The sequence below is a fragment of the Hesperophylax consimilis genome, chromosome 15 (genome assembly GCF_061612785.1).
Source record: "Hesperophylax consimilis isolate HC1 chromosome 15, BYU_Hcon_1.0, whole genome shotgun sequence".
NCBI lineage: Eukaryota > Metazoa > Arthropoda > Insecta > Trichoptera > Limnephilidae > Hesperophylax > Hesperophylax consimilis.
In genome coordinates, this window is record NC_142850.1 from 12472390 (window position 1) to 12499078 (window position 26689).

Genomic DNA, 26689 nt, shown 5'->3' on the forward strand with positions numbered 1-26689 from the left:
TGTATTAGGTATGGGTAACTTCTACTGAATACCTATCCTCTCAGGTAGGTATAAACGGATAATTGGTTTGATTTTTGCATTTAATTTAAAGAGGCTGCCTACCTCTCGAAAGGTACCTGTTGAGAAAAGTTGTTCGGTTGGTAGTTTTATTTCGGAGATTACCATCTCCCTCTTTTGACTTTAGATTTGTTTTTGTGCATCCCAATTCGTAACTTAGAAAGTCAAACAATAGATGAAAAGTATTAAATTAGAAAGTCAAATAACAGAAGAAAAGTTTTCATTTTGTTCCGTCTGGTTGCATCCGATCGCTTTCAATTCGGGACGGCATACGCTAGCAAAACTTCCCCTTTGACTGACTGTACATCGCGCCTCTCGGCCTATATATGAAAAGGTCATTGGCCTGTCTCCCACTCACAGCTGATTGACAATGCGTCTAGCGTATTCCTTTTTATGGGAAGATTATTTGGGTTGCAGGTGTCGTAAACTTAGTTCCTGTACCTCGGTTGTATCCGTCTTTTAAAAAGGATACTCTGAAATTTAATAAATAATATAAAAAAAACTCACCCAGTTAGTCATCTCTCATTCTCAGCGTGAAGCTTACCTGGTTACACTATATAGCTAAATCACTTTAATTTTCGACCTCCTCCCTACGCTTATAAAAGGGTAATTAAATATTCCTGTAAATAAAATTGTACCTCCCTAATCTGTCAGGATTCGAACCCACAGTTAATAATCTATTTGATTCTCTGGTTTTCGGTCTCCGTGGATAGAATGCCATCTCGCCAAATCTATAACTTAGCCCGATTAAACACTTCCTGCCTTTATGCGTTCACTCTGTTTTAAAAACGCAATCATTATTTTTATCATTTCCATGTTTTTAAGACAAGTCACTTAGTTTGAACTACATATTTACGAAATCACGTTTAATCTAACACACTTTCACTTCACACAAACACCGGATCAATAATCTTTCTCTTTAATTCAATATTCCACAATATTCTCTAATACCATTTGAATTCAATAATTAACTGTAATTTCACATATCACTTCTGACTTGTATTGATTTCTTGGAGCTGTCAACGTATCTAAGTTCAAGACTCGACTGTTTCATCGATCTCTGCTCCTTTCCCGTGGGAACATGGCACTTCTAGCCCGCCTGTCAACAAATCCCATCTGTTAGCCCAAACAAAAAATTTTTAGAGCACGTTCGTTTATTATTTATCGTTTATTTATGTGGATGTTCAAAACATCACAAACCCCAGAACGAAATTTTTGTCTTTCAATAAAAGTTGTTCAACTAAAGTTGAAGCGTTTGAACTTGCAATAAGGGACGATATTTCAGTATAAGAATGGTATATGTAACGTTGTTAAGTGTTTTATGTCGGATTAGGTTATCTGGAAATTTACCCGATAACAAATCCATGAACGTAAATATCTCTCTGCGCAAAAAGCATCTGAAATACCGACCGAGTTTTGCTCGGAACAAGAAAAAAAATATCCATCAAGTAAAATATTATATTTTCAGTGAAAAATAAATTATTTTCTTCAAGAAGCAAGTAATAATTTGACGAAATAAGCTATTATATGTGTAGATAAACATATCTAGAATTAATTTTGAAAAATTGTTTGAACCAACGGTTTATTTATGATTTGGTATTAGATAAAATATATATAGCGAGTATTGTCAATAATATTTTTTGATGGCAAACTTTTTAGGGTTGTGCCAACATAAACACACAAGAAATATTTATGATTCGTCTTTCTCAAGTTGCAGGAACGACTGTGTGACAAAGAGGAAGACGAAACGCAAAACACGGGATATAAAAATCGCGAGTTCTCGTTGTGTTCCGTGAGGTAAATCTGTTCGCAGGGGTGACGGGTTTGATTTATTTAGGGCTTCTCAAATTCTCGGGATCATTTAGTCAAATTGGGTTTCATAAACTATTTAAAAACTGAGATTGTTCAAAAAGTTTCATCGAGTGATTTCTATGTTCGCAAAAAATAGTCGTTAAAATTTTATTGTGATTTGTTATAAAAACAATTGAACATTTCGATTCAATTTGCAAGTATGTGTGATTAATAATAATAGATACATGCTTTGATCGAGAGAAGTAAATGGAATCCAGGAAGCAAATGGGTAAGTTTTATTTGCCTGAACGTCAGAATACTTGACTTGTTGATTCATCCGTTGTATCAAAGTTGTAAAGTCATTTTTTGCGCAAAAGTAGACCAAATCGCAGGTATCAATCTGCGATTTGAAAAATAATATGCTCTCTTTGAAGTCTCCGACCGTAAGATTATATATGATAAATAGTAATAATAATAGAAATAGGTATGCCTGTTTTTTTGTCTGATTGACATCCTGTTACCTGTCCATATTTTAACTCGTAGTTAGAGCGCTATCTCAAGTATATATTCAGGTCAATTACATTTAATTTGCATCTACGATCCTGTTATTATCAGATTCCATGTTGATTAAATTGCTCCTCAGGATCATTTAACCTCAAGGCCGTTCCTCTCCGTGTCTGGCACCGTTTATTTGACGTATGAACGATTATTGTGAACTCAGCACAGTCTGCTAGTGGGTGGCGTCATATAAAATTACTGTCAACTAAACATACATATTTTCATTTTATTCAAAGTGTGCGCATTCAGATATCTGTTGTTCGATAACAAACATTCATTCAACCATCAGCTCTCGTCACTAGTGGTTTGAAAACTATTTCTGACCGTAATTAGCTTGGTTCTAAAACGAATAATAATAACTAAACGATAGATGCGGAAATAGTGCATTTTCAACAGATGTTACGAATCTCATAATCTGTCTGTTCCAAATAAATATCTTTGGTTTCTCTTGTTGATTGTGAAGCTAAAACTTTATTGTGTGGAGTTATTGTTATTTTGTAAGGTATGTTTCCTTCTTTTTTCAATATTTTCTATTAATCTATTTCACCTGACGATCATCAACAAAATTCAATACTTAAATTTCAATAACTGTCTCTCTGTCTCCCCGTCAAACAAATTCTTAACATGCCTTTTATAATGAACAACAATTTCTAATTTATAATGACAAAGAATGAATATTTAATTGGCGCAAATTCAAAATAAATTATTCTTATCTCTGTGATTGTCAAATTTTCCTTGGAAAAAGACATATTCATACATGGCATTTAGATAAAATTCTGAAATAATTTCTCAAAATATGTTATAAAGATACATGCAATATTTATGTAATGAAAGATCTCTAATGATTGTAATAATTATGTATGGTAATTATGAGCAATCTTTAACCTGTTTTGGCACATGTTTCCTTGTTTTTATTTTATATGGCCTTTACAGAGAAATTATTTAAGACTAGTTAGTTACTCATAAACTGTGGCCATTTTTTTCCAAATACCTACGATAAGGAACTCCAGTGAAAAATATTACAGTTCAAAAAAAAATTCATATAGATTAAAAAAGACTGATTATGAATGTTTAAATTTTAATATATTTATATTTAGTCCATCAATGATTAAAATCCGGATGAAAAATGATGGAAATCGGTTACATTCGAAGACAATCGGATAATGTTCCCATAGTTGATATGGAGATGATTATTTTATTTTTTAATTAAGTGGTACTACAGGTAGAACATATTTTTTTTTATCTAAGTTTATTATTATATATAATATTATTACGTGTGTTTAAAAGTAATTTTTTTGCCATAAAATATAAATTTTTAAATATGTACGGTAAGTTTCTGACTGATAATGTCATATTTGACATTTTCTTTACAATATTATGGATTGTACTTTAGATTTGGTTTCATCATTGGGGGATTTTCATATACATATTATTAAACAGTCGTCATGATTAGTATATTATAAATAGCAGAATTTTGTTTTGACGTTAATGCAAGGCATTTTTTCATAGTAATGCACGTTTGGAACACTGAGAAATTGTTTATCAGGTGCGCTTTCTGTTGTATTTTTGCACTTTGGTACAATACAATAACAGTAGTGATGAGATGCTGACATTTTACCCAGTATTCTTCAATATTAAAAGCGGTTAAACTTAAGAATAAAAAAACATATTGACTCTCGATGCCGCCATACAAAATGCAGTGCCTGTTGTGCCAAAAAGTAGGCTCCTTGTGACTGGTGACAAACCACAGGCTTGGTACGATTTGGGGAGCAAATAAGCAAAGTGAGCAGTCCACAATGGAGTGCCGGTACCTACCCTGATGTATATGGCAGTGAGGCATGGAACTGGCAGGGAACGACAAAATCAGACTGAATGTTATAGTGTTGAGATCCCTGAGGCGTATGTGTGGTAAAACCTTGTATGACCGTCTGAGAAATGTGGAGATTTGCAAATAATGCAAGGATGATGTAAGTGTAATGAGTAAGATTAAGAAAGGGATGCTTAGATGGTTTGGACATACAGAGTAAATAAACGAAGAAAGGAGTGTAAGGAGAATATATGAAGTGAATGTGAATGGTAGGAGAAGTCGGGGACGCCCAAGGAAAAAATGGCACGATCAAGTGAACCAGATACTTGAGGAGGGCCATGTCGAGAGTCAGAATAACAGAGGAATATGTACTAATGTGAATGAGGCAAGGAATGTGTGCCAAGACCGAGTTGTTTGGCGGTCCATTCTCTCTGCCTATCCTTACGGAGAAACGTTGTGATAGTTAGTTAGTATATTAAAGGGGTTGGGTCTCCCCATCACTTTTCTTCATATACCCTATTTATTATTACTTTATTTGTTGACTAATTATTGTTGACTGATATTTAATTTTTTCCGAGTCATATTTTATCTGATAATATTATAATTACTGTCTAGGTGTCAAGATATATGACTATGATTGTCTTTTATTGTTTCACAAATCTGGAATAAAAATCGAAAATTATAATTGAAAGTATTCCCCTAATGAGACAAATAGATAATAACAAAATGTTATATCATAATTGTTTACTAAATTATAATACTCAACAAAATAACAGAAATAATAATATGCTACTTGGGTACTTATTGCTTATTTCTTTTTGCCTTTTGTGGATAATATATGATCCTTGTATACATTGTATATTAAGGATTGATTAAATTCTGCCTTTTGTATGTGACAATGGCAATATTCACATTCCTCATATTTTTATGTACCAAGATATATTACCTTACTACTTATTATTTCCCTTTTATCAAACTGTAATTATTGGTAGTTATTAAAACCATATAGCATAGAGTTTTTATTGATAGACACACTTTATAACTTTGTTCCACTTAATAATTATTTGGGATTGGATTTGTTTCAGTGGTACATTTTAAATTTATGCTAGGGTATTTATTTGTTATCTCCTATGTTCTTGGTACTTTATTTTATTTGTAATCTATTTTTTATCTCTTGTAGACATGAAATATCCCATGAGAGCCGCCCCGCCACCCCCCGGAGGTGTTACGAGGCCCCCCGTGACCTCTTGGCAGGATGACCTCTTTGCCAACGACCCCTTCACTAATGCCAACCCCGTTCAGAAGAAGAAACCTCCCCCCAGACCTCCCCCGCCCAAGTTCAATCGGGCCCCCATTCCCAAACCAGACCTCCCTCAAAGACCGGCGCACTTCAACAGGAAACCAACCATTCTGTCAAGTCTGATCAACAGGAAGACCATAAAATCAGCCACTGAACCTGCAAATAATGAATTCCAATCGCATTTGATACTGCCGCCGACCAGGAATAATCCTATCAACAGCAGCAATCTACCTTCGTTGATAGATTTCTCATCACCACCGAGCTCTCCAACTTTAACTACACGATCGAGTAGCGATGGATTAAGCGTAGACAGCTTCGGATCTGATATAACTTCCTCCACAGCTAATGGACACATGCATATCAACGGAGGCAACACATCCCAAGCTGAAAGTGGCTTCGAAGACGATTTCGATCTTTTATCAAATGGCAAGTTTTCAAGTAACGATGCTAATGATTCGTGGACTGGATTTGATCCTTTCTCGCCACCGAAAACAACACCGAAAGTGAATGTGACAAGACCAATTTACGATTCTGATTTTTTGGATCCCCTTTGCAATGGCAAAACCGTGAAATCGAGTGTTCAAACTCACAAAATACCAACCATCATCCGGGCCAAACCAGCCAGGCCAAGGGCACCCAAGAACTCTTCGCTGCTGTCGGATTTAAGTGTGAAACCTTTATACAGCAACGGATTGAGTTTTCCATCTCCAGTTGAGGTGAGTTGATTTAATAATATTTCCACCTTTCCCAGATTACATTATTTCCACAACTCATTACTCTAACCTTCAACCAAAGTCATACATTTATCTAAAAAAAATCCGTTTTCTTTCCCACACAATGTTTCCCCCTCCTCGTATTCCATCTGTCAATAACAACTCCTTTTCTTTGGTTTAGTACAAAGTGCAGTTACAAATAGAACACATTTAAATATAAGTAACATCTACATATTGTTACTAAATTGTACTAGTAGGTCTGTGAACAGTAGACATCGCATGCAAAATAAGCATGTTTCTGATTTTCTCTAATATAATAAATCAAAATTTGCTCTGAAATCATAAGATGTGCAAGTAGGTACTTAAATATCTATTTACTTAATCCATCTACTTAATCCTATCTACTTAATTATAATCAGTTTTTTTTCAAATAAGGAATGATATTCAATTTTTCCAAAGAAATAGTCACTATTTCAATGATATTGTTGTTTAAATTTTCTTCAGGCAGGTAGGTACCATAATGTTGAAAAAATGAGAATAAGAAAGACAGGATACGGAATGTACAAACAAATTTACAGGCAACGAAATGCAAAACGGTTGAGTTAATACAGGTCTTCGCTACGCTCAGTCAATAAATGTTTTAAAATTAATTATGTTATCTAACTATTAATAAGTGTATTGTACCAGTTGGCCCTATCCCCAAGCCTCCACAGTTATCTTAAACTCATTAAATTTATCAATGAATCCTATTATTGAATTTTGTTATTTTCATCAATTTATTGGAATCTCCTTGTATTCACCTTGATAATTATAATTTTGAGTGCTCCATTAAATTTCATCATTAATATAAAATATATCTTTTCTATCTAAAACTTAATATTGAAGTTTTAATCCAAAATGTAATCTTTGGACGTGTTGTTCACGGTATTTGGATGATTCATCGAATTTCAAAGTTAACCCATCGAAATCCGAATTGTTGAGCTAAAAAAATGGCCCTCACGTCCGAATTAGTTTTGTAACAAAATTTTTAAATCTGCGGTGGCATTCTAAATCTAATATAACTTTTAAACCCTATGTTTAAAAGTAATCATTTTGTAAAATTTACTTATGTATTGGATAAGTTTGTAAAAAAATATATTTTGAGTTTAAAAAAAAACATAATAATATGAGTAAATATGGAGATGAAAATATGTTTAAAAAAAAGTTTTTTTTTTTCTTATTTTTATTTTATTTATTTACACGTAAAAGTTGAACATTGGTCAGTCTTGTTAGCATAGCATTTTATTTTTTACATGTATTTTATGAATATTAATGAAACATTTAATTTGGTATGATAGTCCTCAAAGCATTCACTTAACTATTCCAGAATGTTAGTATGCCATTTTGAAAAATCTCTATGACGCTGATCGCTAACAAAATTTCATTTGTAATTATCAGGGAAAAACTTTACCCGCATATTATTGTAAATACTATGAGATTAATGCTATAAAGTGATTGGCATTTCAAATTATAAACGCAGATGTAACCTGTATGTCCTTTTTCGTTTTTATGCTGGCATACTTTAGACTCACCGTGCCGGTGAGGTTTGAGGACAATGGTTTAATGTTCAAGTTCTGCGAAAGTGCTATTCACTAAATTTCTATAATTACGGAACTTGATTAGAATTTTCACAAAACTTGAATTTTAACTTTGAAATTTGACAAATTGTCCATCCACAAATTCTGCAAAACAACTTTAAAGCAGAAATCTATTTTTTTAACCGTTAGAATGCTAAGCGTCGCAAAAGCGCTGCGATCGTTTCTATCGAAAATTGCGGCGCAGCGCTGAAGCGCTTCGAGTTTCAGTGTGTTTTTGGTGCTCCGCGGGAGTGGACGTACGCTAACCTCGCGTGTAATTTGTAACGAGAGTGCATTCTTATCCATTTAAAAATAACTTTTATACATTTTTTTATATTATTTAAAAAAAATAGCTATGTCACGTGCTATTATTTCGAACGTTGATTCGATTCCTAGTGATTCTACGGGAGGTGAAACAACAGATACAAATAGTGACGATAGCAGTATTATAACGCATCGAAGAAAAAGATAGAGGATTGAAAGTGAGCCTTCTATCTCCTCTTCATCTTCAGAAACAGAAGAAACACCAAATTTTGCCAAAATTCCTCCGACAAAAGTGTTTTAAAGCAACACATGATCAATTTCAATTTCAAAAAGAAATAAAATTGTTATTTTATGCTTATTTTTCATATTCATATCAATAAACATTTTTTCTTTATAATGCAAAAAGAATTAATAAAATTGATTGATAGTTGTCTAAATTAGAGTGTTTCATTTGACACCATTATTTTTTCCTCTAAATTAATCAATATCTGTATAGCAATTTACATTTATTTTTTCAAAAATTGATTAGCACTAAAACGGTTAAGCACCAAAAACTCATCAGTGAGCCCTGCCATCATTAATTCACATTTTTTTAATTGAAAACATAAATATTAAATTTGCACTACTTTTGTCTGTCTGTAATTTCTCGGTCAACGCAACTATTTTCAGATCGCAATATCATTAATTTTCATCATGAGCCTTTATTAGAACTTTATGACTCCATATTATTTGTTTCCAGATTTTTCAATAAGAAAGTAGTTAACCCTTCAAGCCTCTGCTATATTCTCTGTTATGTTTCTTAACGACGCTGTCAAATGGCGGGGGAATTTGTGTGTATTTCCTCATATTAATAAAAATGCAAATGAATTGAACATTTCTGAACGTATCCAAAAACTGAAAACTGTTTTTGAAAGGTGATGAAATACGCTTTCAAATTGTATGAATTGAAATAAATATATAATTTTTGAAATATTAAAATTTTTAATGCAAACAAAAAAAAGTTTTTTAAATGGCTCACCTTACTTACATATAAAAACTGAAAATATATTTTATAAGTCGAATTTACTTTAAACATTATTGTCAACTCACTTTTTTTTATTGTTAAAAAAACAAAAATAATCAAGAAAAAATTCATAAATTTATCTCAAATTGCGGTCGGAACCTTTGGTTATTTATAATTAAGAAAAAATTCTTAAATTTATCTCAAATTGCGGTGGGAACCTTTGGTTATTTATAATTAAGAAAAAATTCTTAAATTTATCTTAAATTGCGGTCGGAACCTTTGGTTATTTATAATTAATAAAAATTCATAAATTTATCTCAAATTGCGGTCGGAACCTTTGGTTATTTATAATTAAGAAAAAAAATCATAAATTTATCTTAAATTGCGGTCGGAACCTTTGATTATTTATAGGCGTACGTTTGAATTATTCTGTGGTTAACTTCTATATATATGTAGCGTCATGTTTTTTCTTCCTACAACCGTTTATATCATATTTTTCACCATGACCATATGAGCTGTTGGTTAGCCAAACTGAACATAAGCTAGAAGGGTTAATTTATAATCAATTTTTTTTATGATATTTTAATTCCCAGTTCACCTTATATGAGAACCCCTTTGGTGTTTATCGCTATTTGTCCAATAGATCATTGTGATATTAATCCCATTTGTTAAAATATAAATATGTTTAACAAACGTGGATGATGAATATTTTAATATGCTACACACACACATGTGTTTCAATTGAACAATGTGTACACAGCTATAAATATTTGATTGTCAAGCTCCAACACGATTTTCATTTATTTACTGTAAAAAAAATATTTCACAGCGCTTTTATTGATTCAACATCATGATCGTTCTATATGCCACCCGTGTACTTCGTGCGTCACATATACACATTATTATGTTTTCTTACCCACGTAATCCATTTTCTCTTATTCTTTACAATGTATCTGTGACTGCTCTGTACAATATTTATTTATAAAATTAAAACTGAATTAATCTTGAAGGTCTTCAGGATATTATTGTGACGGCCTCCACAGCAGATTGGTTAGATTCTTGACTTTGGGCCCAGAGGTCAGAGTTCAAAACCCCGTAATATGCAGATAAATGACCCTCATTTAATATTTATTTTTTTCATGATGATTTACATATTATCTGTTTAAAAGTTATGATAGTGATTTATTTTTGGAGTGTTATACCGTGTTGCACTTTCTCGTTCTTTAGCCAACGTTTTGCATTTAAAAAAAAATAATACCGCACAAGAGTCCCAACTGCTCCCGACCATCCGGAGCCAGTGAGTCTATGGCATCCCCAATTGGGGTATATTGTGAGGCTGAAGGTTGTGAGAAAGGGAAGAGGAAGGTGGGGGAGTACCTGGATATTCAGATCTGGTCACCAAACACAAGTAGAAAATAAAAATGCTTGAAAGCCATTTCAAGTAGCGTTTCAATTCTGATTGGTGGCCTTTCATCAGGGCGATACTGAGAGTATTTTCCACTATGGAACGGTGTGTACGCAAGTATACTAAATATTATTTGAAATGAATAAATTGTGAAAATACACAAATTAATCAAATAAAATTTATTTGCGTACGCGACCTTCGGCACGGTAGACGTAGATGTGAGTTTACCCCTTTACCATGGAGGCCTATTTGGCACATCAAAATGTTTAAGGGCATATTTGGCAGATCAAAATCTGCCTTGGTGAGGAAGCGCCAAAATAAACCAAAATTAAATCAATGTAATACTTTTGGCCATGAAAATCTCAAATTGTTTCAATCATACAGTTGATTGAAATAGCTTTAGATATCTTATCTCTACGGTTAGGTAATTAACAACTTTCCTCTTTTATTACCCTTTCCTTCCCCTCCCCCATTCCCTTCTGCCTAACACAGTTCCTCAATTGTGTGTGACGTTTCATGCCATAGTCACTCTATTTTCTGGTATGGTGAAAATGTTATCATTCACTTAATAGTTTATAATGTATGTATATAAATATTTTTTCTTTAGGCTACCTCAATTACGACTTTCATGAATTTATTTTTATTTAAAAAAAAAAAATTATTGTCTTTTTCCCCCCTATTTCAGACATCTCTAATCTCTAAGGCTGATTTTAGTGTCACGCTCACCGTCAGCGCTCATAGATCAGCACGTAGTTCGTCAGCGCTGAGGCTCAGCGTGGCTCGTTTCAGTATCGTACTGACCGCCTTACTGTACAGTCGAAGACCAAAATGCGGAGTGTATTAGTTATTGCTGCTTTGTACTACCTATCCCAAAAAATAAAAACCGGCGACGACGAAGACTCCATGTTCATCCATTGATTGAGCAGAGACTTTGACTTGACTTTGCTTCGGATGCATCCCACAATTTCTTCCTCAGGCGAACCTCATCGATAACTCGACCTGTATCCACTTCGCGATTTGCCATGACTGTACACGCGGTGACGTCTGATCCGCTCGACACTAGAACGCTCAATGAAAGCAGAGGCGCTCGTGCGATCGTCAGCGCCGACAGCTACGCGGCGCCGACGCGCGCCGCGTACGGCCGCGTAGCCATCAGCGCTGACCACCTTGCGCGCTGATAGCTACGCGTCATTCAAAAACACTTCCTAGAAGTTCATATATCTCGACCATCAGCGCCGACGGTGCGCGTGCGGTCGGCGTGACACTAAAATCAGCCTAAATATTATAAAATAAAGTCACCATCCGCGTCTGTCTCTTTGTGCAGTTAGTTCTTCGAAAATATGCTATGGATTTTGACAGGGTTTTCACTATCATTTAGAGGATTTCTTCCGGAAGGTTTATATATGCATATTATATTTACAGAAAATAGAGAAAAGTCAATGTTTATCCTAGATTTAAACAACCTCAAAACTTTACTCCAAATGCTCCACAACCCCGAGCAACGCCGGGTACACGTCAGCTATTGTTTTGATATTTTAAAATTTCCTTATTGTAACTTTCAACCTGTTAAATCATTCTGATTATGAAGGAACACTTAATTTTATGATTGCCATTTCATTTTATTCTGTTCATACAACGCACTAGTGACTTATTATTACCTCAGTCACTTTGCACAGATGTCTCTGTTATATACATATACCAACCGAATATTTAAAACAGGATTCAGCTATCAATATTTAAAGTCACTCTATTGTTTATTTAGTATAACCGAAACCGCATTTGTACACGTCAAATTTCTTTAAAAGTTATTAAGACTAGTTTCTGACCAAAACTAAATGGCAGGACATTCCAAGAATATGAGAACCCAGTGCGTTGAAAGCTTTGTCTCCAAATTTTGCAATTTTCATTTGATAAGGTTCAACCAGTTCGTTCTATGCATCTGATCTAATATATTGTAGCAAATATTATTTCAGTGCCTAAAATAATGAGTTCTGGTGACCTTCCATTGGACGTAAGAAATTATGCATAGCTTGCATTCACTTGTGTACATCTTTGTGATGTGACTGTTTTTCATTTTAATACATGACCCAGGGTGCTCGCTAGATGTGAAACTAATATTTATTACAAAATTTTACAAAATTTCAAATTATAACACTACACAAAATAAATATAAATATTTTTCATAATTATTCTACTACTCCATAAAGGGAGCCCCAGGAGCTCGTGTTTATGGGAGGAGTAAGTATATACAAAACGAAAATAATGGTTAAATGGTGATGTGTAAACAATATTGAAAGACTTATTAAATAACTACAAATGTGGATGAAAGAAGTAGTTGGGACACCCATAGACGCGCCAATCGGGGAAAGAGGAATAAAAGAAAAGCGGAGCGCAGGAGGCCACGTGACCGCCTCACTTTCAGTGATTTGTCAATAAAGGTAACTCGCATTGTAATATCACCATTCGGTCCTCGAATGGCGCAGAAATTGCTGACTGCATATTCCAAATTATGCAAACAAATTTCGGGCTTGGTACAAATGTTTTATATTTACCCACATCACTCAATGATAGCGTCGCTATGACGGGAGATTCGTTTAAGAGCGAACATTCAGATACCGTGCAGAAAAGTCCTATAATGGGCAAAATTCACTTTACTGCACATGGTCTGGTTATTTCAATGTGCACTTTTCTTGGGTCAATGTACAACTGATGTCATACAAATATGGTACGTGGTTTGATTCTGGCTTTTTTTATTTATTTTTATTTTATTTATTTATTATTTTTATTTTTTTTTTTATGTGACACCTCACAAGAGTGTCCCTGCCTGTGCAGTGTACAGACAGGGGAACTATGTCACCACCTGGTTGGGCGGCATTGTGAGGCGGAATAAGGTAGGGGCTGTAGGAAGGGATTTGTTAATGCGGGCCTTGAAGAGGCTCGGATTATAGGAGGGAGGAAAACAGATGCCGGTAGCTCGTTCCACATACGAGCCGACTTACACAAAAACGAGTTGTAAAAACGGCCCGTTCTCATGAAGCCAACGTCAACCGTGAACGAATGTTCAGTTCGTGTCCGTCGAGTTTCGCGCACGTGCACCGGTGCATCGGGAATCAATGCTGCTAGCTCCTTGGAGCAGGCTCCATTGAAATACCTGTAGAACAGACACAGCATGCCTACATTGCGTCTATGCATTAGAGAAGGCAATCGGTCTATTAACAACGGATCAGACGGATCGCTCTCCTTTGCACAGATTCAAGCAGGTTAATTAGTGATACCCAGATTTCATGTTAGGACAAGTCTATTAATTTGGGTGTGCGATGGGGACACCACAAGAAAGACACTCGTAAACAAAATACTTGTCAGGTAGTGTCAAGAGTCTACAGAAAAGTATATATGAATGAGAATGAAGCAATGAGTATGGTGTGATGGTTAGTTATTTATCTAGTTAGTTGCAAGAATGGAAATACCATAAATTTTGGCTGAAATTGTATGAAAACTGAAACCGGATGTTCAATTATTGGACACTTTTACTAGGTAATATTATTTACGATCATATGTATTATAAATATTATACATACGGTTGTTAGTTTTGTGGAACATTGTTCTGGCAAAAGAGTTCATATTTTTGGCCTGTACTTGTGATGTTTACTTTACAATTGGGTGTGCCAAGAATTTATTGGAGTATGTATTTCAGCTTAGAATGGCTAATACTCAAAGTCAAGGGTATTCTGGTACTAAATTGTTATTGAAAGGTCTACCGTGTCTACTACATCTTTACTGCAACTTTATTGAGCTAAACAATATCTTCTTCATTTTATTAAATATTTCATCGTAACAACTTTTAGTTGTGAAATTCCACAAATATTTCTTTAAAGAAATAAGTTATTATTGACTGAGCGTAGCTAAGACCATTTGGCAATTCATCTGTCTGTAAATTTAGTTGTTACATTCCTTTTCCGGTTCAAGATGGCGGCTGTGTTGGATATCACCTTTTTATCCCACCAGAATTTGCGTGATTGTGGTTCCTACTACAATCTGCCAAAATTGGATTATCAATATTATGGTACCTACTGTCCTTAAGAAAGTTTGAAAAAAGAATTGTTATTTAGGTGGTGACATTTCTTTGGCCAAATTGTATAATTCTTTATTTGAATTTTAAAAATGCTATGTAAAATAGCTATGGTTTATAATTAACTTAGTAGGTAGGTATTTAAGTACCTACTTACGAATCTTGATTTCAGAGGAAATTTTGGTTTTTATTTAGAAAGCTACACAGCTCAAAAAGGAAATGAATAAGAGAGATTCAAATAGTTGTGTCGACTTTCTGTCAAAACTATCTGTGCTTATTTTAAGTTGCCTGATCGCACCATTTGTGTTTTTTTTAAAAGTACGCCATAGATTCTGTTTTACAATCGAGACTAATCCATATATTAAGTAAAGTTGTTTAATTTGGAACCTTTAATGATCTGGGTTAACCAAATCTATTATGTGAATGATAAGTTACATAACTAAATTTAAATGTCAAAATTAACTACGATTTTGATGAAAACCAAACAAATTTAGGATTATTTGAAATGTCATTCAACAATAATTCTCGTATAAAATGAACAGCTTAAAAGATAAGTAGAGTTTGGCTTCCGTTTTCATTCAAGCCAATTATTATTTGTCTTTCTGTGATTTTTCCCCCGAACTGTGTATTTATACGGCTAGGATGTTTTGACTCATTAATTTTCTTCATGTTTTATTATTTTCATCATAATATTGAGACAGTAAATCTATGCGTTTTGCTGTCTCGTCTGAAGTAACTATGGCAAAATGTTTGTCAGTCATTTACAATTATTAGACATACGGAAAGCCTCCCACTCAAAAAACCCGATGATAAAACAAAATTACGTATAATTTTGCATTGAAACAATATACGTTTTCTACCAACGCGGGTTTTTTAATTTAATTTTTCATACACAAAAACGCCCATTCATGAGAATAGTTTATCAGACGTGACGTTTGTTGTTATCTCACTACGCGTTATTTTATCAAAACAATTAACACATTCTCTGTTTTGATTTGAAATCATTTCCTGCTTATTTACAGATCAAATGTTGCAGCAATTAAAAAAAATAAATATACATAAATATTTCACCCACTGGTGTACAATATAATATACATATATATATTTGAGCCTTTCCCTTTTACTTGCATTTTCAACAGTTTGTTTTTTGATAACGGTAATATTGTGTTTGATGCCAAAGTGGACGAATCTAACTTTAACTTGCTGGTACTTATTATTGTCATGCTTTATATAATTTATGGCTCTGTCTCGGCAAATGTGTGATAGTGTTATCACCAAGAGATTGCCCGATTGTGAAATCAGGTAGTGTAGATTTTTTTTTAAACCATTTTTATTATTGTGATTTCTGGCTCATATAATATTATTGTGATATTTTAGCTTCTACAGGAAATAGTTGGGATATGGGAAGAAGGCATAGCACGGTAGAGTGAATCAAATACTTTAGTTGGTAATGTCAAGAGACGGAATAACAAAAGAGTGAGATGAGATTTGTGTGGATGAAGAATGAAGTGTTTGCCAGAATTCCTTTTTTGAAATTTGACCATTTATGGTGCAATTTCATGATAATATTATGTTTTATTTTACAAATTCGTTCCACATCAAAGTTCCAAAACTTTTGCTAATCGTAATTTTGCAAAAAATTGATCTGGAGCCCCAAAATACTTTGAAAAATAAAACCCATTGATTTGTTCAGAAACGGGCGATCTTGCAATGCAATCTTTAGAGCACAGGTGGGAATGCAGTCCTTGTTCTACCGGTATTTTAATGGAAGATGCTCTGAGGAAATAGCGTCTTTGATCCTTTGTGCATGTTGGGAAATACGTCAAATGTGCTCCCAGCATTTGTACACGTTTAACATTTATCACATGAAAACAGGTTGTTTCTGTGACTAGTTCTTGAGTTCGATAGTTCGGTTGTGGGATGATTTGCCAGCCTCTATATTTCCTCTCTCCCGCAATTCATTCCTTCCTCTCCTCAAAAAGATGACATAGGCCCTGGGGGAAAATTAAGTAAAACAAAGAAAATTGTTAATAAACACCATAGACATATGAATATTAGTAGACCTGCCCTAAGTGATTAAAAGCGTATTATCCCCACTCCCCATACCGGTTCCATTGGAGCCGGCTGTGCTCGCGTATGGCCTCAAGTGAAATTTGAAAACGTGACGTCATCATTCTTGTGCGAACTATGGTCGAGGCATCATCGGTTCATTTTACGAAATAACACGGCAAAATGTTGACTTGTACTATGAAAACTTGTAAAAATAGATGTGAAAAAGAGAATAAACCCAATTGTCGTATTACATTCCATATATAAGCATTATTTTACTTTATTTTAAGCATATTCACATCGTATAATATGAATCAGTTGTTACTATCACATTGAGAAACGTCTGGACGCGAAACACAAAGCTGGTTGGTTGCTGGGAAGTAAATTATGAACATTTATAAAAGTGTCTTAACTAAATACTTAAACGAAATATTCGACTCTGAAAATAGAACCGAATTTTTTTGCCGAATTTGGACTTCGCAAATTTGTTCATAACGTGGCGAGTAATTTGCGCTCCCATGTAAAAATGTCTATTCATTCAAAAGCAGATTTTACTTTTAAGAAGTAAATGGTGATATTATAATGCGAGATGCCTATTTACTGTCAGATTGATTTATTGACGAATCACAGTCAGCTTCACTCCCTTCGTTCTTCAACAGTTGATTTTACCCCTCGCCATTATCTTCTCGTCTATTAATTCCTATGTCTGTGATAAACACCAATTTAATGATACTGATGCATATTTTACAATTTAATTGCAGGAAATCACTGTAAACAGTAGCAGCGTGTTTGACGAAGGTGACTTCTCCCCTCCGATGCCCAGCATCCCGCCGCCACCCCCTCCCCCCGTTTTGGAGGATTCTGACGACCTGGTGGAGGACTATGCTCCCGACTCCCGAGACTGGACTCCCGAGGATATACCGGTTCCTCTGCAGCCGTCATTTGATACAGTGACGCTGTCTGAAGAGCCCTACGGAATAGCGCTCTACGATTTCCCCGGGAGTCATTCCGATGATTTGCCATTTAGAGTGAGTCTAAAAAATATATTATTTTAAATTTAACATACCGGGTTATTTTGTTTTTTTTCGTGTTTAGTCTTAACTAGGAGGACATTTTGTTGTATAATATTTTTAACCCAAGATAATATGTTTTTTTTGATATACGTGTTAGCACTCACTGGAATAGGCAAAAAATTTCTGCTACAGCTTCTAGTTTGAAATATGTATTCGATTTTACTAGTATATCCTTTGTTGTTGTGTACATTTATAATAATTTTTTTAGGAAACTTTGTCGCTCTTCCAGAGCATTAAGTTTTTACAGAGCATTCTGCAAGGATAGCTGAAATGTTTCCTAAACTATAACTCTGATTTCAGCAGCTAAATGATATCAATATTATTTTCTCTTTGAATCTATAACATTGTTACCCGTTTGCGCAAATGGTTATTAGTTCTGTTGTACGTGGACTATGACCTAGAAAACCACCTGTAATAGTATTAATGAAGTGCAAATGATCTGTCAATTACAACGTTTAAAGCAGATCAAAGTCAGTTTAGTTTAAAGTGCAAATCTGCAAATTGAAGAGTTGACAATAATTTTATGCAGTTCAAATTTCAAATGCTAACTAACCAAATGCAATGCAAATAATAGGAATTATATTATTTAAATATGAATGAGTAGATAATATACACTAGAAATGCCTTCCATGTCGCCACTGACTTGGTACCTTTTGATTCTAGCCCATTTAGCACGCACTCTGTCTCTCTTACCTGCCTAACATTGTATATCACCATTCCTTTTGATGGAAATGAAATTTTCATTGTGATGAAATTCTGTATTTGTAATTTAAGTAAAGATTGGTCAGACTTTTGGATCACGAAATATGCTCACGACACATTTCTTGTGTTCTTTATTCTATGGGTGAAAGTATGATGTTCTACTTATCATAAATTAATATAAATGTATTTGAATCACTCATAAGTTGCATCACTTTCTAATTATCTAGGTTTTGCCATTTTTTAATTATTTATTTTCAACATTTTACACACAATATTACACATAAGAAATGATACAAGAAAGCGAAAAATCCAAAAAGTAGTAGTTTGTCAAAGAGTGCTTTTCACATTGAAAAGAAAAAAACTTATTACATATATGCATTGGTTTGTTGTTAAAAACCAACGAAACCACACTTTTCGGGAGATATATTTGTGAACAATTTATTGCAGATTGCCAAGTGTTTTCTAGGCTCCACTAAATGCACTTATAGTACGGAATCTCACTGAGTGAGAACTGGCTAGTTCTTGTGCTAGTACACAAGCTGCTATTTATTTATTATGGTAGCATCAGCGTCACATTTTTAAATTTCAATTCACTTCCATTTGGTCTTTGCTCGGTAACAAAATACATGCATACATTAAATTCTAAAGAAAGCAATATTTTATCATCTTTACACTGTTATTATTTTTTGTCTGTTTCGTAATTCATGATAAATAATCTGATGAAAACATACTACCATCGTACATTGTTATGTTTACCATTTATTAACTCCCTGTATCAGTGTTGGCATGATGTTCCCCGACCCAAAAAAACCAGTGGGTTTAAAAAAAAAATGTACTTATGAATACTTATTTACAAAGCGAGTTTATAAAACCATACTTTATTTCATTTTTATATACATACATACTGTAGTAGTTATACCCCAGGGGGTATAACTCTAATCGGAAATTGGAACCGTGAATATTGTGACGTCATATTGTTGCTTGACTATATCCACCAATGAAAAACTCTGAAAGTCTATGGAAAAAACTTTCAGAGTTTTTCATTGGTGTAGAGTATAATAAGTAGGCTCCGAATGAGAATTGTACTGTTTAAATATTGACATATCTATGGTTTTTTAGGACCAATTTTTTTCATACAAAAAGCCCGAGGATACCGATCTAGTGAGTGGATTATTTATGGTGGTACCTTTGAATTATGAGTGATTTTAGGTAATAAAATGTAAAATATATCCCTGGACTACTCCTCTATTGACTCTACAGTAAAAATATTAAGCACAAAATATTCATAAAACAATGTTGAAAATGTAACCATCTGGATTACAGGAACCTAAATTTATTTATCTTGAAAATGACTTCAAATGTTTATAACTTAAAATCGTACACTCGCTAATAGTTTCTTCTAATTAAGGCGATCCGCCTCGATATGTTACATTCAGAATCGGACGAATTCACGCATGCATAATGCATATGGTGATAAGTTGAAAATCCTGTCTGTTTTGATTTATGCAAAAAAATCATCCCCAAAATGCAAGTTGTGTCAGCGTGTTTGTAAGAAAATAGTCTTTCAGCGTTGGTCAGTTTATTTCTCTTACATACAGGGTTCACAGCTTATAGTAAAAAACAGAGTACAGGAAAGTTGCAGCACAAAGTAAAGTTATTTAGAGTTTAAACAATGATCACTAACGTTCTCACTAAACACTTAGCGTAATAACCTCAACAGAGGACATGTGGTCTCTTAGTTGGGTTGAGGTTTTCCCGACAAGTAATGTCCCCGAGGGAGCTGTTACTTGAATTCCCAAGGAGGACCCGGTACTGGGGAGGGTTTAACTGGGCAATGACCACTAGGATTCTGTTGCTTAGTTTAACCAGGAGACTGGATACTCTGACTCCATATAGGCCTGCACGGTGTTATATACCCTTTGGGGGCAGGGTAGTGCCGGCCGATGACGGTGGGGTGGGGCTAGCTCGGCCAATGGGGTGTCTTCCTGTACGGGTGATGAGCTGAAAGTTGCCGAGCGAGACGGCGCTATGCGTGTGAAGGAAAAAGTATTCGGATCCGTGCATTGGACGAAATACCACGCGCTACAAAGTTTTATTTTATTTTGCCAAGTTCAGGCACAAATAATATTAAAATGTTTTCTGATCATAATCTTCATAATCATAAGTTAATTTGCCACATTATACAATAAAACCATATAAAAAGTGGTTTTAAGTAGGTAATTGCACTTTTTTTTGTTATTGGTCTGATTCTTAATTTTTTCTTGGCTTAAAATCAAGTTTCAAACCAAATCATATGTTTTGGCATAACTTTATATTAATTGGCATTGCATCGCCTTAAGCCCGAAAAACCCGATAAAGCCCTGAAAACACCTGGATTAAACCTGAAAAACCGTTTTGATGGTTTTTCCAACCCTGCCCTGTATTTTTAAATTACTAATTTGTATCTTTAAATTCCAGGTGAATGATAAAATTCGACTCCTCAAGAAACTGAACGAAGAATGGATGCAAGGGCGCCTCCGCAACGGAATGGAGGGCATGTTCCCGGCCAATTTTGTTCAGATCGTGGTGCCCCTTCCCGAGGAAGCATCCGTCCCGGCCATCGCACCCGTCGAGCCCCCCCAGCCGGCTCGCCCGCCGCAGCCCAGACGAATCCAGGTCACCGCCATGTATGATTTCATCGCCGAACAAGATGGGGACTTGGGTTTCACGGCGGGAAACAAAATCAACGTCCTCTCCAAAGTCAGCGACACCTGGCTCTACGGAGAAATGGGAAGTATTAAAGGACAGTTCCCTTCAAATTACATTGACCATGTTCCAGCTGATCTGCCGACTAAAGGATCATGAAATTGATTATAAAAGCTACACAGTTTGATGATGAGATATTTTTATTGTGTTATATTTCTGCACCTCAGAAGTCAGAGGTCAGTTGTCAATTTTTTTTATTGTTCATGTGAGGGTTTTCGCCCTTGAGGTGATTTTCTAATGCAATACAGAAATAATCCAAACATTATTAATAATTGGTAAAATAGTCTGTAAGAACACCAGACCTTCAATGTTAACCTAACTTTTTTGAACATTGTCGTCGAAGATACTAAAAAAAAATAAAATTTCCCTTACATCACTCATTTTCCAAAAAAGTGGACAATCGACCTGTGACATCTAAGGTACTGATTTTATTTGAGTCAGTTTACGAGTCAGATTAATTGACTTATTGTATTAAGGAACGAGGAATTGATTTTGCCTTCACATGAGATGCCTGAATAATTATTAATATCCTATAAAGTGATAAATTCTTAGCCTAATAAATTGTATTATGTAACTTTTTGAAATGAAAATATTATAGTAGTTTTTGATCACATCTAGTTTAAAAGACTGCTGCACATAATAATATAAATCCCTCCATTTTTTTTCTTCCTAATTTGTACCTAAACTCTTCAAGGTTTGGTTTCATTTTTGAAATATACGGTTTTGGCCATCAGTATTGCTTTTGTAATAGGTGTTTGCAAGATTGCCCTAGCTTCGAGCTTGTGCTTATAATATTATGTAATTTTATTGTGACTCATAATGCGGAATTAATCAATTTTATGATATTAAGAGCCAATATTGGTTTCGCAGTCAATTTCAGTTGCAACATTTTCCAAACTCAGTAGGTGTAGGTAGGTATACATTTTTAATTATTTTTTAAAAGTATGTATTATTTTTATGTAAATGTATATATTTATGACTGTATATTTGTTTGAATTTTATCCAGTTTAAAAGTACCCTTTGAGTATTTTTTCTTTTATGTAAATTTTAGGTCCTATAAATTATTATTTTACCAAACATTCCATTTTTCCTGTAAAATCGATTTTAAAATTAATTTTTTCAAGTTTTATTTGTCACATTCTTATTCCTCTTTATTGGAAAAATTCCTCAGAAAACTATCTTTTTTCATTGAAAATTATTATTCTTTGGTAACTTTATTCTTTGCTGTTCAGTTGTATGAATTACAAATAATGTAGATTTGTTTTTCCAAGACTGCAATTATTTTTGTTGGATTCTGAGACACAAAATAGATATCAATATTTTACTAAAAGAGAAATAATATCATAAATTACGAATATTTTTTTTTAATGAAAAAACATTAGAGATTTATTCATAATGTGAAACTGATAAACAAATCGATAAAGTGAGAAGTTGAAAAAACATTAGAGATTTATTCATAATATGAAACTGATTATTATTATTAACAAATCGATAAAGTGAGAAGTTGAAATTAACATAAATAAATTTGAATCTTCCATTTCTTGTACTGTAATAATTTTTTAAAACCTGTACAAATATTATATATATTTGTAATTATATAGTTAGTTTTTAATATAGAGCAATGCTATTTGTAATATTGTATATTTGTTTGAAAGAAGTCACCGAAAACCTTGAAATGAACCAATAACTTACATTATAAGATGTTTTTGTTTAGTTATTTATTATTCTGTAGTGATACTAGTTTCAAGTATTTCTTTATTTTGTAATGAGAAAATCAGGCTAAGACATTTTGTTGAATCTCTGCATGTTAAGGTTAATTTTATGACTAACAGATTCTTACCAAAATATTTAATCTTTTGGATACTTTTACTTCTTGGGAGACATTGAAAAGAGTGTGAAATGTTAGGTTTATGGTGTTGGAAACATTATGTAGGTAATAAGAATTGAGCGTATAGTTTCTGGTTCAAGAACGGTTCCACCAAAGACAATGTTTTTTAGGGGCTGGAAAAACCCTTATATCGTCAGCTTACAACTAAATAAATCAGGCTGCTTGATAAAACAATTTAAGAATGAAATGTTTGTTTAACCTTTCCTTATCTGTGGTGTGTATTTTCCACACACTGCTTCTAATAACTTTAATAACTCTTTAAATATAATAAATTCTGGGTTCAGATTTTAGGTATTCCTCCGTTATACATTTATGCACTGAATTAAAAAATAATATTTTACATAGTTTTCAAATTCAATTAAAAATCAGAGATTTTTGTTAAAAATCGGAAACAAATACACCAATACAATCAACCGTGTGATACTGCTACGCGAAGAGTGTGCGAGGAAATGACACGCTATTGATGTCCCGCTTTAGTTCGCTACGCGGGAACATGACAAATCCACACGTCCGCAGTTGTATTTTGATTTTGACCATCGACATCTATGACCGCACAGCTATGTGTGTGCCAGCCGCCAGCTGCCAGCCAGTCGGACACGGACCGTCGTTAGATGTAGACCCCTCGCACGTTTTTTTAGCATCTGCCGATGGTTTTTTCATGTTTTCAGCAATTAAATTACAATTATTATCACTTTTGATATAAAATATAATAAACACAAGCGATTAGCTATGAATATTCATAGTTTTCCGATATTAAATCGCTTATTTTGAGATGTGTATTGACTACACAGCACCGGAGTGCGTGGATTTTTTTAAGCACAGTAAGGGAAAGGTTAAGGAGACGGGTTGTTTCGCAGAATTTGAACAATTCATCAAATTGCAACATCAATTTTCAAGTTCTGTGAAAGTCCTATTCAAGTTCTGTTATTATATCATTATGGGCGAGATGCTTCACAAAACTGAAATAATAAAAGAATTTTAATAGAACTTTCACTGAAATTAAAATTAACTTTGAAATTTGATGAATTGTTCAAATATCTTGGAACAACCCGTCGTTAGTGAAGAGGATATTTGTTTCAAAAGTTATAATTGTCGCCAAGTAAAATTCAAAAAATGCACTCTGTGAATTATTTCACCATTTTGGGGAGAAAAATGCTAAGTGGGCCAAGTTTCATATTGCACCAATAAGTTTGTGATGAAATTTTATTTTGTGGCATTATTAAGCAGGTGTCTCAGTGTGTAGTGGATTTTACCTCTACATTTTTCTGTACCTGATGGTATTATTTATTAGCCAAAACTGCACTTAGCGGATTTTGTGTAGTTGCTTTAGAAGCTCTGCAGATGTGGTTTCCAAATTGGATGTTTTTTTATTACTTCAGTTGTCAAGCGACCGACGGACAATTTATCAAGTGTGAAACTTAATGTTGTCGCCGTTTAGACAAAAGTCACCAAACCAAAACACCCGTTTTTGAGATACATGTAAATTAATATGTTCCATAAACTTCATAATAAAAGAAATAAATTAAAATAGGATTATTTCTCTAACATTCAAATTTAGATATCTCAAAAGTTGTGTGACTTTTGCCTGAAGGGCGGTGAAGTATGCGAGAACCTTAAATGCGGTATTGACTTCATTTCTGTCTGATTGCCAGTGATGGAAGTTAGTGTTTTTAACATAGCCTCTTTGAAAGCAGTGTCTTTGGTGAAGTGAACTCCAGTTAACTATGCATGTTGAAACTCTATGTGATTTGAAGGAATTTGACAGCATGATGACTGAAAGAAAGTCATTCTGTTCTGATGACCTATTGAGACTAAACTGGGAAGGGTAGGGTGATATTTGTATCTGTTAAACCAAAACTAGAAAACAATATTTAGCGACACAACCACTCTTTCTGTCTCAATATTTTAGCTAATCTATGAATCTAATAATGAATTTCAAAATAATACTTATTGATAAACACATATCAATAAGTAATTCGTTTAGGTTTACGAAGTACGGATTGTTTCACAGAAATTCTAGTGTAACTTTATCACCAAATGGCCAATCAGCACCATTTAAATTTTTTAAATATATTTAAAAGGTCTCCAGGTTTCAGCTTTTGAACAATTTTTGGAACCATTTAAATGCAGAAAAATAAGATGGCGCTTATTGGCCATTTATTAACAATTTAGATTTTCTGTGAAACACTCCTACCTTAGTAACTAAATTATCTAAAATTGTATATTGTTTGATCTGGTTCCAGGAACGTTAAAAATTACAACATAATGATGGAAATTATTGGTGGGTTGATTAACTTTACAGAGCGCATAGATATATTTATTTCTTGGTAATTACGTTCTGTAAAAGTTGTTATTTATCTGCCAATGTGGAAGCATGTCTTGTATTATCTGACTTGTAAGATATGTGAGTTATATTTATTTATGGGTAATTAGTTTAGGGATCCTAGCCATAAGGTCTTGTAATTTGGGTGGGACCATCAAATGTATTGTGTGCCTGTTAATTTGGCCTTCTACTTCGTAAATTGTAAATATATATTTTTATTAAAACACATTTTCTTGTGAAAAGGAAAATGTCGCCATAATAATTAGAACTTACAGCCAAACTGAGTTAATAGTTTTTATATATTTTTAATAAATTTGTTGTAAACAGTTTTGTACATAATATGTTATGAATATAAATATTCCCATATAAAAATCACCTTTTTATTAACCTGAACCTTATTTATTTTAAAAAATACATTTTATTTATCTGGAAAATGCTAAACACACAAGGGCATTTTTTTAGGCAATTTACTTGGAGGTAACACACGACCTTATGAGACACATGACTGTTCGGAATTAAAACTACAAAATCGTAAGCACTACAATTGACACACTTTTTGCTTGCCACTTTGATATTTCTGCAGCGCATCTTTACATATTGTATAACATCAATGTCCTAATGACAACAAATTTATAATAATTGTACTTATATTGTTGTGATTCAGATCAATATTGACAAGGTTGCGTTGCGATTAAAGAACATGTCATTATGAAGAAAGCAGAATAGACTCGTATTTCAGAATAGTGAAGACAATATATCTAAATCTGATTCTTCAAAAAGCTCCACTAATTCCTTCAATGTAGCACCAATCAGTCAGCAATCTTATTTCATTAAAGACACTCCACTACTGGACTGAAACTAGACTAACCTGACCCTGGGGGGCAATTGAGAGCAGGGGATGTAAGAATTATTGTTGTTTGCACTTATTAAGTGATAATTTAACCATTACAGTACTATGCTTCTTTTTGTGTCCGGACCTGAGCCAATCGGCTCCTGGAGCAAGTAAAATGTTGGCACCTCTTGTCAAAAGTAACAGAGGCCTAGGTAGGTGATCACTGTAATCACCTACATAGAGGCCTACGTAGGTGATCAGTGTAATCACCTACATAGAGGCCTAGCTAGGTATGTGATCAGTGTAATCACCTACATAGAGGCCTAGCTAGGTAGGTGATCAGTGTAATCACCTACATAGAGACCTGGCTAGGTAGGTGATCAGTGTAATCATCTACATAGAGGCCTAGGTAAGTGATCAGTGTAATCACCTACATAGAGGCCTAGCTAGGTAGGTGATCAGTGTAATCACCTACATAGAGGCCTAGCTAGGTA

At 34.0% G+C, this 26689-nt stretch overlaps 1 protein-coding gene across 2 annotated transcripts; it reads left to right on the forward strand.

Annotated features, from left to right (window-relative positions):
- Positions 1-1775: 1775 nt before the first annotated feature.
- l(3)05822 (SH3 domain-containing lethal (3) 05822) lies at positions 1776-25722 on the forward strand. 2 transcript variants are annotated; one of them, XM_089640197.1, is made up of 4 exons: positions 1776-2137; positions 5394-6229; positions 17394-17660; positions 20865-25722. In XM_089640197.1, exons 1-4 carry the CDS (start codon positions 2116-2118, stop codon positions 21249-21251), a joined length of 1512 nt encoding a protein of 503 aa, XP_089496323.1. In that variant the 5' UTR covers positions 1776-2115; the 3' UTR covers positions 21252-25722. The 2 variants fall into 2 exon arrangements, with proteins under 2 accessions (XP_089496323.1, XP_089496324.1); XM_089640198.1 differs by lacking the exon at positions 1776-2137 and adding an exon at positions 2539-2908.
- The last annotated feature ends 967 nt before the right edge of the window (positions 25723-26689 follow it).